Below are 17,576 nucleotides of genomic sequence, written 5' to 3' on the forward strand. Positions count from 1 at the left end.
AAAAAAAGACTGAAATTTTTAAGCACTTTGACTTCACCAACCAGACTACCCATAGTAAAGAGGCTTGCCACTCTGCTTCATTTATTCAGTATTCAGTATGGGAGTCTGCTCTGTGACTATTGGTCAAATCAGACTTCTTTGTTACATGCAGTATCCCAATCCAGTCATCCTAACGAATCTTCTCAACATGCAAATCACACCAGTATTTTTTAAAATTTAAATTCAATTAGCCAACATATGGTACATCATTAGCTTTGGAGGTAGAAGTCAATGATTCATCGGTTGCATGTAATACCCACTGCGCATCACATCCCGTGCCCTCACAAATGCCCCCACCCCACACCATTATTTTAATAAAAGCATTACTAGTTCTCTTCTCAGAACCAGACTGAATCTGACTTAGCTAATCATTTTAGAAAGGGACCGGGCCAGCATATTAAGGGCAACAAATGGCTTCTGCTCTCCTCTTAATCCTCGAGAACTGGAGAGCAAGCTTTAAGAGTATGTGGCAGTGCAAGGGTTTATAAAAGACGCATGCCTCATGAAAGGACTGACTTACAGCAATGTTGTGACTATTGGCACTGTTCTCTCCCAGGGCTTGGAGAAGCTGGTCAATAGAAGAGTATGGGAGCCACACCATTGGAGCTGTTGCAGACAGTGGAAACTGAAAGGGAAAATACCTACTATTTGAAGAAAATCTCAAAAGTGGACCATTTCTTCTGGGTAGTTAGTTTCACAGGTTTAGATAACAAAACTCTTTACTTATCCTTTTTTTTTTTCACAATAAGAAATTTTGTGTGTGTGCACAAACACACATATAGACACATAACTGTACCATTCCTAACACCCTTGTTTCTCTTCAACTGGGAAACTTGTCCTTTTCTCAGCTAAGTCAAATGTGTTTTCAGGTATTTATTTACTTATTCATAGGTATTTTTATTTTTTTATTTTTAAGATTTATTTATTCATTCATGAGAGACAAAGAGAGAGAGAGAGGCAGACACAGGGAGAGGGAGAAGCAGGCTCCCTGCAGGAACCCAATGTGGGACTTGATCTCGGACCCTGGGATCAAGACCTGAGCCAAAGGCAGCTGCCCAACCATTGAGCCACCCAGGTATCCCATTTCATATGTATTTTTAAATTCATGTCTCCTCTTCTCTTAAAGGAGCCCTAAGGCCTTTTTTTTTATAAGAGGATTTTATTTATTTATTCATGAGAGACACAGAGAGAGAGGCAGAGAGAGACATAGGCAGAGAGAGAGAAGCAGGCTCCTGGCAGGAAGCCCGATGTGGGACTTGATCCCAGGACCCTGGGATCACAACCTGAGCTAAAGGCAGACACTCAACTACTGAGCCACTCAGGTGCCCGAGCCCTAAGGCCTATTAAGGAAAAATGCACTTTTCTTTACCATCCATGTGAACTTTGGCAACTTACTTAACCTCTGAGCCTGTTTCTTCACAGGTAAAAAACAAACAAACAAGAGTTATCACAATCTCTCAGAGGCAGCTATAAGGATTTAATGAGAAAACACTTGCCTGGGTGGCTCAGGGGTTGAGCGTCTGCCTTCGGCTCAGGGCATGATCCTGAGTTCAGGGATCGTCCCACACATCAGGCTCTCTGTGAAGAGCCTGCTTCTTCCTCTGCCTGTGTCTCTGCCTCTCTCTCTCTCTGTGTGTCTCTCATGAATAAATAAATAAAATCTTTTTTTTTTTTTTTAAAGAGAGAATCTTTTTTTTTTTAAAAGATTTTACTTATTTATTCATGAGAGACACAGAGAGAGGCAGAGACACAGGCAGAGGGAGAAGCAGGCTCCATGCAGGGAGCCCGACATGGGACTCGATCACGGGACTCCAGGATCACGGGACTCCAGGATCACGGCATGGGCCAAAGGAGGTGCTAAACCGCTGAGCCACCTGGGCTGCGCTAAATAAATAAAATCTTAAAAAAAAAAAAAAAAAAAAAGAAAGAAAAGAAAACACTTGCAGAGACTGCACAGTTTTTGGCACACAGAAAACAGCATTTTGTTCTTAATTACTTCTCTCCTCCAAATACTAACTAAAGCTACTTGCCTTTGATGGAGAAAAATGAAATGTATTCCCATTTTATAAACAGGAAACTGGAGTCTCCTACAGTGCCAGTTTCTGTTCATGGAGAAAACTAGTCGTATTACTACCAAAAGTAAAGTTTAAATCCACTGTCCTATAGTTTAATCTATTTTCACATCCTGACTTTATTAGTGTGATAATACAGAATTAAAAAGAAACATGTATACATGCCTACCTCAATTCCAAAGTATTGATGTCCTTTCCCCAATACAGCATCCACATATTCTGAAACTAAATCCACAGCTTCTTCTAAAAGGTCATAGTTTAAGTACAAACGGAGCAACTCAGCAGCATCAACCTTCTGTAAAAAGTTAGAGATTAAGAACATCCCTATTTCCATCTTACATCTGGGCAATGATCGAAGGATGCTGAATGTTAATTACCTGACAATTATACTTCTCAATGTAAGTAAATGAACATCTGGGTTTCCTTATCTTGGGATAAAGGTTGGATTCCTAAGAGCCCAGTCACTTTTGGGTACCTTGTGAGACTATTTGTTAAGTGGCCTTCCCACCCTGTGTTGCAGTCTAAGACACATTTTATTTAATAGTTTTCTACTTCAGTTTCCACAGTAGTAAAAACCAACACACCTTTTCAGAAATGCTGAGTACTAAATAGCAATATATTCACACTAATTCTCAGAAATATATGAATGGCAAAAGCAAAAGAAGTTAATAAAAAAAAAAAAGAAGTTAAAAGAATCACCAACTTTATAAATTTTTTTTTTTAATTTTTTTATTTATTTATGATAGTCACAGAGAGAGAGAGGCAGAGACACAGGCGGAGGGAGAAGCAGGCTCCATGCACCGGGAGCCTGATGTGGGATTCGATCCCGGGTCTCCAGGATCGCGCCCTGGGCCAAAGGCAGGCGCCAAACCGCTGCGCCACCCAGGGATCCCAGAATCACCAACTTTAATTACTTGAGTTAAGTTGGTTTAACTCAGGGTGAAACAAAAGTGAATACAACCTCAGTTTGGAAGATTAATTAGGTAATTATGTTTTCTATATTCTGAATTGCTCACTTTCTTAACTTTTACCATCGTTAACTACCTTTTCTACTTTATTACTTAAACAAACAAAAAAATGAAACCCCAAAAAGAAATAACAGATCAACTTTCCTTTTCTTTTTTTTCCCCAGATCAACTTTCCTGATTTTAAACTTTACATTCTCTCTTCCCTATTCCATCCAATGTATTTCAGATATAGTTTTCAAACTTAAGCATGCTTCCTATCAAATCAGAAGCTTGTTAAAATATAGATCCCAGGGACACCTAGGTGGTTCAGCGGTTGAGTTCCTGCCTTCGGCCCAGGGCGTGATCCTGCAGCCCTGGGGTTAAGTCTCACATCAGGCTCCTTGCGTGGAGCCTGCTTCTCCCTCTGCCTGTGTCTCTGCCTCTCTCTCTCTCTGTGTCTCTCATGAGCAAATAAATAAAATCTTAAAAAAAAAAAAAAAAAAAAAAATAGATCCCAGATGCTAGCTCCAGATTAATTTGATTGTGTTAAGTGTGGAATGGGGCTCAGTAATCTTTATTTTGAAGAAGTCCACTTCCCAAATAATTCAGATGCAGACAGTCCAAACACCCAAGTTTGACAAAAACTTAAACCCTGTTTGGTTTTGAAAAGTACTTTACCCACTTCTGTGAATTTTTTGAGTAACAAACAGTAAATACCGTGTCATGCACATAGTCATTGTTCTAAATATATACTCGTTGTTCAGTGAACACACAGCAGGTATTAGCTTAATCACTAACCTGCAGAACTTTCTTTTTTTTTTTTTTTAAGATTTAATTTATTTATTCATGAGACACATAGAGAGGTAGAGACACAGGCAGAGGGAGAAGCAGGCTCCATGCAGGGAGCCTGACATGGGACTTGAACCCGGGTCTCCAGGATCACACCCTGGGCTGAAGGCGGCGCTAAACTGCTGAGCCACCTGGACTGCCCAGTTCTTAGCGTTTTTAAGCTAAGATTGAGAAGCTGCGCAAAGCACACACCAGTATATTTCCATAAATTACCACCTTTTCTTCTTAATCATCTCATGAAGTTTATTCATGATGGTAAAGATCAGCTTACTCTATACAAGATACCACTTACCTTGTAACTGTTTATAAGCCAATTAGGCAGAGGTACTCCATGAGACAAGAGCTTGTTGATTACACAGTGGTGATATAAATTATTCTGGACTTTGTACCTTTCCAGATAAGTTGATAATAGTCTCCATGCTTCATCTGTAGCACTTGAGAAAAACAGAACGGAGCAGTGAGTTCCAGATTCTTTTTTTTTTTTTTTTTTTTTTGAGTTCCAGATTCTTAACAGGTATTTCCAGTGCCATTTTATAAGGAAAAAAAAATCTTTAGAAGCTCACAACTGAATTGATAATATAACTAAATGGCAACTAATATTATTAGGGTCAATGTGACATAGGGGTAGTACTAGAAACCAAATGACATGGATTCTATTTCTCTCTCACTAACCATATCTTAACATGATTACACAATTCAACTAACTTCTTTGTTCCAGATTTCTAAAACAAGGAAATTGCCTCGGATCACTATTTCCAAACCTGATCAAGTATTAGAATCATGGAGAAGAAAAAAAAGAATCACGAAGTTCTGATTTAGAACCAGAGGATGATATACCTGTCTTAGGAGTGATATTGGGGTGCTTATTAAGGGATTGTAAATTATTGTCAGAGTACTCCCAAATTGTAAAATGTTCCAATTCTGAAGCGCTGAGCTGTACAATAGAAACTATAAATGCGATTCAAGGAAGGGAAGTTTACTGAGACATCAGGGTTAGGGAAGGATTCTTTTTTTTTTTGAAAGAGACACAGGCAGAGGGAGAAGCAGACTCCCTATGGGGAGCCCAATGTAGGACTTGATCCCAGGACCCTGGAATCATGACCTGAGCTGGAGGCAGACACTCCACTTCTGAGCCATCCAGGTACCCAGGGAAGGATTCTAAAGAAGGTGAAGTGCATTCAGTAGACACTAAATAGGTGCATGAGGTAAGTGTATGGAGGGTATAAGCCGTTTCGGGGTGGATGAGCATTAGGGCTGTACCTAGACTCCTTAGTGGTGATGACAGATGAGAGCTGATTGGCGGCTAGCCAGGACCAGGCTTCTGCTTGTGCCACCTCACCTCCTAACTGCAACTTGATGCATCTGCAATGAAAAGCGTTCCACATATGGTAAACTAATTTGCTGAAAACATTATTTTGTTACTAAAACCAGAGATGAGATAACTTTAGTGCTCGTCTGCCGCTGGATTCACCATTAGGGTATTGGCTCTTTCCTTTCCTCACAGCCATACAACTGGATGACCCACACAGCCATTGGTAGGTGTTAAGAGAGAATTTAGTTCCAAAGGAAAAATTCTCAAAGTTTAAAAAAATATTTCCAATTCACAAATTACCTAATATTTAGATACAAGGCTTCTTCACTCAGAATACTTCACTTTTCAATAATGCTTATGGGGGCGGATGGCTGTCCCTAAGGGACTGAAGAGAACATGCCTTTTCTAAAATGGATACCCCTATTTAGGCCATGTTAACTACTGTCCTGTGGGAATGTGGGCCTAGAGATCTCAGATTTTTTTATTTCTCAAGAAAGGCTATATATCAAGATTTAAAAAAAGTCATTATTAACTAGAATAAATTTTAAAGTCACTGTAGTAGACTAAACAAAAATACGTCTTTAAAACACAACTGGCTATATTTACTCATTCACACTAAGCAGCAGTACAGTATTTCTGCAGCAGAAAATGAAGACTAGAGAAAGACAATTTCATACATACTTGAAAGCAAGTCCCTCGAAGATTGGTGTTAGGGGAAGCTTAAAAGTCTGACAGAGTGATATGGCAGTGTCAAAAAGGCCAGCCTGAACCAAGAGAGAGACCATCTCCTCTGCTGATGAACTTCCTGTGGAAATGGAAAAGAGCTATTTAGTGGCAACAACAGTGCCTGTCAATGACCCAAAGCTGCCTCTGGTGACGAGTCTGTAAGAGTAACAGTGAGAGGTGCCTGGCCCATCTAGTACACTGGTCTAGCACACTGCATCTGCTGGCTGGCCCCGAAGCCTCCTCCCAGACTGCCGCATCACTACCTGCAACCGCAACTGCTGCCGGGTCGTGCTGAGCCAGAGTGAGGCGAATACGGGCCAAGGAACACTCTTTCTCCAGGTCTCCCAGTTCTAGAATTTCAATCTGCCGATTGGCTAGAAGCCAAAGAAAAATATTTTTGATTCCCAAAGTACAAAGGAAGTGCCTATCATCAGTGCCTATTAACTCAGCCTGTCAATTTTCACTAAACATTAATTCAACATCAATTCCAAAGGCACTGGAGGGAAAGCAGGGGGCTCCATATAAGCAACCTTAAAGATAAAGCAACAGCCCTGCTTCCAGCATGCAGCTCAGTCAAATCAAACCACTCGAATAACAACAGCTGCAGATAAGGAGATGCTTACAAGGTATTTTACACAGAATTTCATTTAACTCTTACAACTCTGAGATGCAAAAAAAAAAACCAAACCAAACCAAAACAACAACAAAAAAACCCCACCAACTCTGAGATGCTATTACTAGATCAGTAAGCAAGGAACATGCCCATAGTGAGAGAGGCAGAATTAAAACAAGGTGTGTCCAACTCTAGAGCCCAGGCTCTTAAAGGAGGAATAGCATTTCTCCATGGTAATATCCAAGGACCCTGATTAAACAAGTTTGATAATAAGCTGATCTAAATAACAGCAAGCAACACTCTTTTTAAAGCATTTTCATTTCTCATGCAGCCATACGAAGTTTTCAAAGAGCAACCAGACAACTTTTAGCAAATTAAAATACTGAAAATAAGCTAAAAGAAACTTTACAGTATTTTTACACTGCTATATACATATTACAACTACTATATAAAAACACACATTTAATACAGATTACACTATAATACAACAAAGGGAGACCCCCAACTCACTTGGAGCAGCTGTGCATTCTCCATCATGATTCCTCTTAGGGGATGCTCCAGGACGATCATACTGAGAAGACAAAATAAGTGATTAAAAGTTAATGAAAAGCTGAAAAATTAGTACAGTTGACCCTTGAACAACACGAGGATTAGGGGCACCAATGCCCTGTGTAGCTGAAAATCTGCATATAGGGACGCCTGGGTGGCTCAGCAGGTGAGTGTCTGCCTTTGGCTCAGGGCATGATCCCGGGTCCGGGGATTTAGTCCCACATCGGGCTCCCAGTGGGGAGCCTGCTTTTCCCTCTGCCTGTGTCTCTGCCTCCCCCCCCACCGTGTGTCTCTCATGAGTACACAAATCTTTAAAAAAAAAAAAAAAAAGAAAAGAAAAGAAAATCTGCATATAACTTTTGACTCCGGCAAAAACTTAATAGCCTGCTATTGACTGGAAGCCTTAACAAGAACATAAACTGTCATTAACATGTTTTTATGTTATCTGTATTATATGCTGTATTCTCACAATAAAGTGAGCTAAGAACATGTTATTCAAAAAATCGTAAGGAAGAGAAATACATTTACATTTTTAAAGAGATTCCTTAAAAATTTCTTAAGAGAATGTATGAGTGGGGGAAGGGGAGAGGGAGAGAGAATCTCAAGTAGATTCCATATTGAGCGTGATATAGGGCTCCATTCTATGACCCTGAGATCATGATCTGATTTGAAATCAAGAGTCTGGTGCCTAACTGACTGAGCCACCCAGGCACCTCCTACATTACTGCATTTATTGAAAACAATCATGTATACGTGGACCTGCACAGTTCAAATTCATGTTGCTCAAGGGTCAGCTGTATCTTCTTTTTTTTTTTTTTTAAAGATTTTATTTATTTATTCATGAAACACACACAGAGAGAGAGGGAGACAGAGACACAGGCAGAGGGAGAAGCAGGCTCCATGCAGGGAGCCTGACACAGGACTGGATCCCGGGTTTCCAGGATCAGGCCCTGGGCTGAAGGTGGCGCTAAACCCCTGAGCCACCTGGGCTGCCCCGTATCTTATTTTGATATCACTAACTGTGATCCAGAGCTTTCATGGTTAAATTCTCTCCATATAAATTATGTTTATTTCAACTAGCATGGGTCTTCTTTTATTTATTCATTTGAGAGAGAACGAGAGAGAGAACAAGCAGGGGGAGTAGCAGGAAGAGGAAGAGGGAGAAGCAGGCTCCTTGCCAACCAGGGAGCCAGATGTGGGGCTAGATCCCAGGACCCTGGGATCGTGACCTGAGCTGAAGGCAGATGCTTAACCGAGACACCCAGGTGCCCCCTGGTATGGCTTTTTTTTACAAAGGTACTGTAATTAACCAGACAAAGGAATGGAGTTGTTTGCCAAGTTGGCCCACTTAGCTCTAACATGTTTCTGGGTCTAAGGATGTAGATTTAACCTCCAATATAAACCACCTGCCATTCCTTGGTTCCAGAGTTATATTATCTATCACTGACTCTGGGAAACAGTCTAGTAAACACAGGAATTATATACAACATGAGTAGCTGCATATATATGACCCCATCAGCATTTTTAAAGTACACATCCTTTAAAACAGTAGTTGCAAAAAAACAAACAAAAAACCCCCAAAAAAACAAAAACAGTAATTGCAGACTGAATGAACAAAAATGAATAAAATAAAAGCAGCTACCATGTACTGAGCATTTTTTGCAGCCCAGGCAGGGTCACTGTTCTAAGCAATCTGAATGAATTGCCTCATTTAATACTCAAACAATCCTATGAGGCAGACATTATCACCACCATCATCCCTATTTTATGCAAGAGAATAACTGGACAGCAAAAAATTAAGTAATTCGCTTGAAGTTAGGTCTAAATCCAAAATCATACTGCAATACTTCTTCCTAAAATAATTTGAAACTTGAGAACTAAAGGGGTGGTAATATATAACAAGGGTTTTGCTGCAAAAATAGATGAAGTTCACAAATATCCCAGTAGAAACTTTAAACAAAATGAAGCAAATGAGGTGATGGTTTCAAAAGGACCAAACCAAATTAAGTTAAATGATCCCCAAACCCCAAGGTGGGAAGCTTTCATACCACTGCACCCGATGCTGGGTGTACAATCCACGCGTATTCTGGACGAATAAGTCGTAAACAGTTAACAGCAGCCAAATAACAGTTGCCTTGCTTCTCAAGTCCCCGCAGAGTTCGAACCTCTCTGCCAAGACGCATTCCATACTCAAACATCACTGTACCAGCTAGGAGGTAATAATAAATTAGACACCAAAACTTCAAAAATGTGTTTTAGAGGGGAGCCTGGCTGGCTTAGTCAGAAGAGCACACAACTCTTAAGCTTGGGGTTGTAAGTTTGAGGCCCATGTTGGGTGTAGAGATTACTTAAAAAAAAAATATTTTTAAAAAGATGTGTTTTAGAAAATTTGTTATACTTAGCAAATACTAAAACTTGGTTTTTTTTTTTTTTTTTAATTTATTCATTCATGAGAGACACAGAAAGAGAGACAGAGATATAGGCTGAGGGAGAAGCAGTCTCCTTGCAGTGAGCCTGATGCAGGACTCAATCCCTGGACCCCAGGATCACGCCCTGAGCCAAACACAGATGCTCAACCACCGAGCCACCCAGGCATCCCACAAATACTAAAACTGAAAACAAAATTGAGTTTAACCTAAAACCAGAAAAAAATCATGTGTTGGTGAGCATGTCGGAAAACTAGAACAGCTGTACCCTGCTGACAGAAATGTAAACTGGTATTGCTGCTATGGAAAATATGGCAGTTCCTTAAAAAATTGAAATGGGATTACCTGGTGATCCAGCAATTTCACTCTAGGCATATAGACTGAAAATTGAAAGCAGGGCCTTGAGGAGATATTTGTATGCCCTGTTCATAGCGGCCATTACCCATAATAGCCAGGATGTAGGCAATCCAAGTGTTCATTGATGGATAAACAAAATGTGACATATACATATAATAGAGGAAGGAAGTTTTGACATGCTGTAACATGGATGAACCTTGTAGATATTAGGCTAAGTGAAATAAGCCAGCCACAATAAGACAAATACCATATGACTCCAGTAGTCAAATTCAGAGACAGAAAGTAGAATGATGGTTGCCAGGAGCTGCAGGAGGTGAAAATGCGTGTTGTTTAATGACTATAGTGTTTCCATTTGCAAGATGAAAAGTTCTGGACATTGGTGACACAGTAACCATATATACAACATACATAACACTACTGAACACTAAAAACTGGTTAAGTTAGTAAAATTTATGTTATGTATATAAAATCTGTAAATGTTACTTCTGACATTCATTCACTTTTTTTTTTAAAGACTTTATTTGAGAGAGATAAAGCGAGCATAAGCAGTGGGGTGAGGGAGAAGCAGGCTCCCCGCTGAGCAGGGAGCCTGATGATGTGGGGCTCGATCCCAGGACCCTGGGATCATGACCTGAGCCAAATGCAGACACTTAGCCGAGTGCCACCCAGGCACCCTGGTTCATTCATTTTAAGTGATCTCTAAGCCCAACATGTGGTTTGAACTTTTTTTTTTTTAAAGATTTTATTTATTTATTCATGAGAGACACAGAGAGAGTCAGCGACATAGGCAGGGGGTGAAGCAGGCCCCTGTGGGGAGTCAGATGCGGGACTTGATCCCAGTAGCCTGGGATCAGGACCTGAGTAGAAGGCAGAAGCTCAACCACTGAGTCATCCAGGTGCCCCTGGGGCTTGAACTTACAATCCTGAGATCAAAAGTTACAAACTACCAACTGAGCCAGCCAGGTGTCCCTACCTCTAACTTTCAGATACATTCCCAGACAGTACAGAAGAGTAGTTTGGAGTGCTACTTTCAGCCATATTGTTACCTAATTCCAACCAGTGAGACCAAGAAATGTTTGGATTCTCTGATTAAGAATGATTAGAAGTATTAAGAAGTTTCATAATACTTTAGTTATACAGGTTGAATAAGATACTGAAAAACATCTTGTTTGAGGCTGCATGAGACTCCAAAAACCAAAGAGCATTTAACATTTCTTTTAGTTTTCAAATGAAACTATTTTTCATTCCAACAGTTTTAAAATTTATATAATTTTATTTAAAATGAAATTGACTGACTTTCCTCCCTCAACAAATATTTCCAAGTACCTGCCATATCTGGTGCTTGCACTGCCCACCAAAAACCAAAAACCCAAACCAAAACCTCCTCCAAAACAACATGACAGCATTATATTTACATTTAATTCATTAAATTAGTTTTATCTCCTTAATCTGTTAATTGTATTGAAGTCATGTAAGAAAATGTCCTTTGCAGATGCATCTTTAATATTTATGCCTTGCAACATGACATCTACAACTTACTCTCAAAAGAGTCAGCAAAAAGAAGAAAAGGCCAATAGCAAGTTGGCACAAGAACTCAAAACTAGCCACAAGAATTCAAGACGCCTCTGGTAAAAAATTTAGTTTTTAAAAAAATCAGACAGAAGATATAGACAGAATGCCATCTCACTGGAAATGTGTCAAGAATGTTCTAGAATGGGATAAGCACATGTTTTTAAGGCTAACAGGTAATCTTTAAAAGGGTGAAGCTTAATTTCCCCAAATGCTTATAGAGAACACTCATTCAATGGCAGAAATAAGGTAAAAATTACCAAATCAAACAGCATTTTTATAAAACATGGTTAAACTTCTCTAAGGTGGCCCCCAACAAAGACTGTTGGCTTCAACTGCTCACCCTTTCGGTAATTATGGCGAAAAACGTGAAAGGCATAGAGGAGCTCATAGTAATTGTGAGTCATAAGGTCCACAGCTCGCGCACGAGATTCAATTATTGCCACAACCTAATAAAGGGGAAGCAATTAGATATCAGAGTTAGTAGCTAGCAAGATAACCCAGACAGCTGTGTCCAGTCATCAGTAGACAAAAAAAAATTACCTCATTATGCAGATTCACATAGGGAAACTCTACAAGATCTTGTAGCTGTGAGCGTTCACAAAGAACTACCACCAGCTGCCGCAGACAATCTAACTGCCTAGAATGAAAAAAAAAAAAAAAGGGGATGTAAGGGCAAACTGTCTCAGTGGATTAATAAACAGGGCTGGTAAATTGCCTCCTCTAAAAAAAGACTGGGGTTGACTACCTGCTAGAATCAGGAATTTGGGTTAAGGCTTCATAGGCTTGGCTATTGTGACCCAAATCCAAATGATGTTTGAAAATGCATGTCCTTAAAGTAGCCTAAATGTCAAACATAGAGGGAAAAAGAATAATAACAATTAAAATCCCATATTCATGACAAATCTAATGGGAAATAACTAGATTACAGGTAGTTCTTACCTGACTTTTCCAGTCACCACCTGCTTCAGTTAATATTGACGAAGCCAACTGAATAACCAGCTCAGGCAAACCAACAACATCTAGTAGACGCAAAACCTAAGGAGAAATAGAGTTTCCATTAAAATTAATATGATAGTGCACTTCAAATTGAAACAGGAATTAAATCAATCAGAAAGATAACTAGGTAAGATGAAGATTAAGTCAAAGATGTTGACCACAAGACAGGATTATTTGGTTAATATTTGACTTTCCTTTAGGGATGCCTGGCTGGCTCAGTCGGAAGAGCATGTGACTCTTGATCTCAGGGTTGTGAGCTCAAGCCCCACATTGAGTGTAGCGATTACTTAAATAATTGAAATAAAAAAAAGAAAGACTCTCCTTTAGATTCTATTGTCAAATAACAGGCTTACTGTACAATTTCCTATTGTTCTTTTTGTTCATGGCTGTATGTTCAATGTTTAGTACAAAGTGGGCTCTTATTATTTATTAAAGGAACACATGCAATTTCACTAACTTTTCCTAGTAACTATTTAGATTACAGATGATTTTAAAGCCCAGAAAATAAATTGCCACCATAGCCTTATAAAACCTAAAGAGAATAATGTTTGACATAATCCTTTTCTTTCCTTTTTTTTTTTTTTTAAAAGATTTTATTCATTTATTCATGAGAGACACTAACAGAGAGAGAGAGGCAGAGACACAGGTAGAGGGAGAAGTAGGTTCCATGCAGGGAGCCTGATGTGGGACTCAACCCTGGGTCCCCAGGATCACTCCCTGAGCCAAAGGCAGGCACTCAACTGCTGAGCCACTCAGCAGTCCCAGAGCAGTGCTCTTCAAACTTTTTTGATTATCTCCCCATTAATGTCTGTACGCACATGTATTTACTTATGTACACACAGCTAATATGTATAACATACTGAATAAATAATTTTAAAGAAAGATGAAATACAGAAAATAGTAATAGTTTTTTTTTTTAATAGTAATAGTTTTGAATTACTTTTACTTGTTAGTACTTATTTATTCTTTTCTTTATTAACAGTATAAAACATCTTTTTGTTTTGGATGCTTAGTTTTTATTTTATACTTTTTCTTGAAATATAACATTTATTTTATTTATTTATTTTTTCTTAATTTTTATTTATTTATGATAGTCACACACAGAGAGAGAGAGAGAGAGAGAGGCAGAGACACAGGGAGAGGGAGAAGCAGGCTCCATGCACCGGGAGCCTGACATGGGATTCGATCCCGGGTCTCCAGGATCGCGCCCTGGGCCAAAGGCAGGCGCTAAACCGCTGTGCCACCCAGGGATCCCCTATAACATTTTTTTTTTTTAAAAGATTTTATTTCTTTATTCATGAGATACACAGAGAGAGGGAGAGAGGCAGATGCACAGGCAGAAGGAGAAGCAGGCTCCATGCCAGGAACCCGACGTGGGACTCGATCCCGGGACTCCAGGATCACACCCTGGGCCGAAGGCAGGTGCTAAACCGCTGAGCCACCCAGGGATCCCCTATTTATTTTTTAAAAAGCAAATTAATTTAGTTATTTTAAAAAGATTTTATTTATTTATTTTTAATCTTTTTTTTTTTTTTAAAGATTTTATTTATTCATGAGAGACACAGAAAGACAGAGAGAGAGAGGCAGAGACACAGGCAGAGGGAGAAGCAGGCTCCATGCAGGGAGGCTGATGCGGCACTCGACCCCGGGTCCCCAGGATCACGCCCTGGGCCGAAGGCGGCACTAAACCACTGAGCCACCTGGGCTGCCCAGGAATTTTTAAAAATTGTGAGGGTGATTTTAATTAAAATGAAGCAGTATCATAAGTAAAACAAATTAACCAGCAAATCTACTGAAATCAAATGGAGTGGTTTAGGGGCCACTCTGTATCCCCGCCCCAGCTGTGACACTCTCACTCTTCCTTCAGATGCCTTGAAACTAAATGACAAATGACAACCTGGTAAAAGGACCAACTAAGAGCACTAGGGTTGATCCTTCTATTAAGCATCAGCACATCTTGGGATGCCTGGGTGGCTTAGTGGTTGAGTCTGCAGCAGTGATTTTTCATATTTTTTGAATCAATAAAGTTTCTTTCTTTTTTTTTTTAAGATTTTATTTATTTATTCATGAGAGATGCAGAGAGAGAGAGAGAGAGAGAGAGAGAGAGAGAGGCAGAGACACAGGCAGAGGGAGAAGCAGGCTCCATGCAGGGAGCCCGATGTGGGACTTGATCCCGGGACTCCAAGATCACGCCCTTGACCAAAGGCAGGCGCTAAACCGCTGAGCCACCCAGGGATCCCCGAATCAAAAAGTTACTTTTGATGAAAGCTATGGAGCTTCTCCACAAAAAAAACAAAAACAAAAACAAAAACAAACAAAAAACAAAACACAAAACAAAACAAAACAAGCAACATTTTGCACATACTTTCAGGGGATTTACCAATTCCTCAAACCTATCTAGCTTCATTAAAAATCCTTAGAATTCAGGTGGTTGGCTGGCTTAAAAGGTGGAGTGGGCAACTCTTAATCTTGGGGTTGTGAGTTTGAGTCCCACACTATGTGTGGAGATTACTTAAAAATAAATAGATAAAAAAAAAAAAAAAACAAGCAAAAAAACTCAAAGTGGGGTGGCTGGGTGGCTTAGTCGGTGGGGTTAAGTGATCGAGTCTGGATTTCAGGGTCCTGAGATTGAGCCCTGCGTTGGGCTCTGTGCTGAGTGTGGAGCCTGCTTAAAATTCTCGCTTATGGGGCAGCCCTGGTGGCGCAGTGGTTTAGCGCCGCCTGCAGCCCAGGGCGTGATCCTGGAGACCCTGGATCGAGTCCCATGTCAGGCTCTCTGCATGGAGCCTGTTTCTCCCTCTGCCTGTGTCTCTACCTCTCTCTCTCTCTCTCTCTCTCTGCATCTCTATGAATAAATAAATAAAATCTTAAAAAAAAAAAAATTCTCGCTTATGCACACACTTTCTCTCTCAAATAAATCTTTAAAAAAATCCTTAGAATTCTAAATAGTTTTCTTATCAGATGGATGGTGGAGGATTATTAAGAGATACAATCTAGGGATGCTTGGGTGGCTTAGCGATTGGGCAGCTTTTTATTTTTTAAGATTTTATTTATTTATTCATGAGAGACATAGAGAGAGAGAGAGCGAGAGAGAGAGAGAGAGAGAGGCAGAGACACAGGCAGAGGGAGAAGCAGGCTCCACACAGAGAGCCCGACATGGGACTCGATCCTGGGTCTCCAGGATCCCACCCTGGGCCAAAGGTGATGCTAAACCGGTGAGCCACCAGGGCTGCCCTAAATAAATCTTAAAAAAAAAAAAAAAAAAAGCTACAATCTATTTCAGTGTAAGTTCATTTATCTCAGGGTGCCTGGTTGGCTCAATCAGTAGAGCATGTGACTCTTGATCTCAGGGTCATGAGTTCAAGCCCCACGATGGATGTAGAGCTCACTTAAAAGAAAACAATCATTTGTCTCTTTTTCAAGGACTGAACAAGAGAGGGTTAAGCCTGCCTTTGTCGCATTTACTTTTTGGTGGGAAATGGTTATCTAAAAATCTAACTTGATGCATGGTTAAATGTTATAAAGAAGATAAAACAGCCAGTCAAGGACAGAAATTGCCCACAGTGCTTCAATCTGCATGTGAGGGAAAGAGGGGGCAGGTGAACATGGAGAGGGTGAGCACCACAGCTATTCTACATGGAAAGGCTGAGAGGAACTCTGAGGAGGTGACACAGGCGCAGAGATTTCAATGACACGAGGGCTTAAGTATATGGAAAAAAGGGAACAGCAGGTAGAAAGGTCTTGAAGGGAATAGAGTATATACCTGGCTTGCATGAGATAGTTAAGTAGGCCACTCTTGCTATGGTATCAGGAGAGGTATCAAGGGCCAAATCTTAACCTAAGGCTAAACACAGCATTTTAAGTTAATTCTTCAAGATTTTGGCAAGACTAATATCAATAAAATTCCAGTGATGACTGGGCTAATAAAATGGTTTCATGATGGGATTTTAGCTTAAGTTAAGAACCAATTCATTTCATTAAAATGTACATTTTATTTCATTAAAATGTACATTTCTTTAATTTCTCCAGGTAAGTTCATTTCTCTTATCTTGGAAATTCAGGGACTGATTAAATTTTTACATTATTTTTCTCTCCAAATACCATAACGATTTCAGGTACATTTTTACACAGGGTGATGTAGAGGGACCAAACCACACAGTGATGTACCTTATCATAATACTGCATCTTGGGAGTGGACACAATTTCCCCATCCTCTGAGCGAATCAAGCGATCCAAGAATTCCTCTTTGCCCACTTCAGATGCTGCATGGCGGAAGCAATCCAGAGCCTGGAGGAATAAAAGAATATAAAATGACTTAAAATGGACTGTTCTAATTCTAGGTGCTTAAATTTGGGGCAAGGGGGTGTTCGGGTTCTAAAGGAAAGCCAAAAAAGAAAAATTAAGACTGTTAACTATAGGGACACCTGGGTAGCTCAGTGGTTGAGCAGCTGCCTTCTGCTCAGGGTGTGATCTCAGGGTCCAGGATCAAGTCCCACATTGGGCTTCCTATGGGAAGCCTGCTTCTCCCTCTGCCTATGTCTCTGCCTCTCCCTCTCTGCATCTCTCTTGAATAAATAAATAAATCTTAAAAAAAAAAAAAAAAGACTGTTGGTTGTATTTATAATTTCTGCCATTCTAAATTCTGACACATTATTTAGAATTTCTCTTTAACTTATCTCACTTTTTAACTTAAATGCTATTTTTTTAAAGATTTTATTTATTCATTAATGACAGACACAGAGAGAGAGACAGAGAGAGAGAGAGAGAGAGAGAGAGAGAGGCAGAGACACAGGCAGAGGGAGAGGCAGGCTCCACGCAGGGAGCCCGATGTGGGACTTGATCCTGGGTCTCCAGGATCAGGCCCTGGGCTGAAAGTGGCACTAAACTGCTGAGCCACCGAGGCTGCCCAACTTAAATGCTATTAAAAAGTAAACTTTAATAAGAAAAGTGATAGAAATATGGTAGCAGAGGAACATGTTAACATTTGTAAAATTTGAGTAGTATCTGATTGTTTTAGTAAGTCTTTAAACTTTCCTGCATGTTTGAAAATTTACATAAATAGGATGTCAGGGAATAAATCAGAATGGTAAACTTCCATAATGGGGGTGGGGGGAGAAA

At 40.0% G+C, this 17,576-nt stretch overlaps 1 protein-coding gene across 1 annotated transcript in view; it reads right to left on the reverse strand.

Annotated features, from left to right (window-relative positions):
• Nucleotides 1-17,576, reverse strand: part of NUP160 (nucleoporin 160) — a 47,970-nt gene that overhangs the window by 1,014 nt on the left and 29,380 nt on the right. The window contains exons 23-35 of the mRNA XM_072758961.1: nucleotides 16,626-16,745; nucleotides 12,402-12,497; nucleotides 12,208-12,302; nucleotides 12,003-12,099; nucleotides 11,803-11,908; nucleotides 9,156-9,316; nucleotides 7,069-7,129; nucleotides 6,209-6,319; nucleotides 5,901-6,024; nucleotides 5,168-5,269; nucleotides 4,200-4,341; nucleotides 2,281-2,406; nucleotides 560-664 (exon numbers count right to left, since the gene is read on the reverse strand). Coding sequence (XP_072615062.1) covers nucleotides 560-664; nucleotides 2,281-2,406; nucleotides 4,200-4,341; nucleotides 5,168-5,269; nucleotides 5,901-6,024; nucleotides 6,209-6,319; nucleotides 7,069-7,129; nucleotides 9,156-9,316; nucleotides 11,803-11,908; nucleotides 12,003-12,099; nucleotides 12,208-12,302; nucleotides 12,402-12,497; nucleotides 16,626-16,745 — 1,446 coding nt within the window. The remainder of the gene's footprint in view (nucleotides 1-559; nucleotides 665-2,280; nucleotides 2,407-4,199; nucleotides 4,342-5,167; nucleotides 5,270-5,900; nucleotides 6,025-6,208; nucleotides 6,320-7,068; nucleotides 7,130-9,155; nucleotides 9,317-11,802; nucleotides 11,909-12,002; nucleotides 12,100-12,207; nucleotides 12,303-12,401; nucleotides 12,498-16,625; nucleotides 16,746-17,576) is intronic.

Source organism: Vulpes vulpes, chromosome 5, assembly GCF_048418805.1.
Source record: "Vulpes vulpes isolate BD-2025 chromosome 5, VulVul3, whole genome shotgun sequence".
Classification (NCBI taxonomy): domain Eukaryota; kingdom Metazoa; phylum Chordata; class Mammalia; order Carnivora; family Canidae; genus Vulpes; species Vulpes vulpes.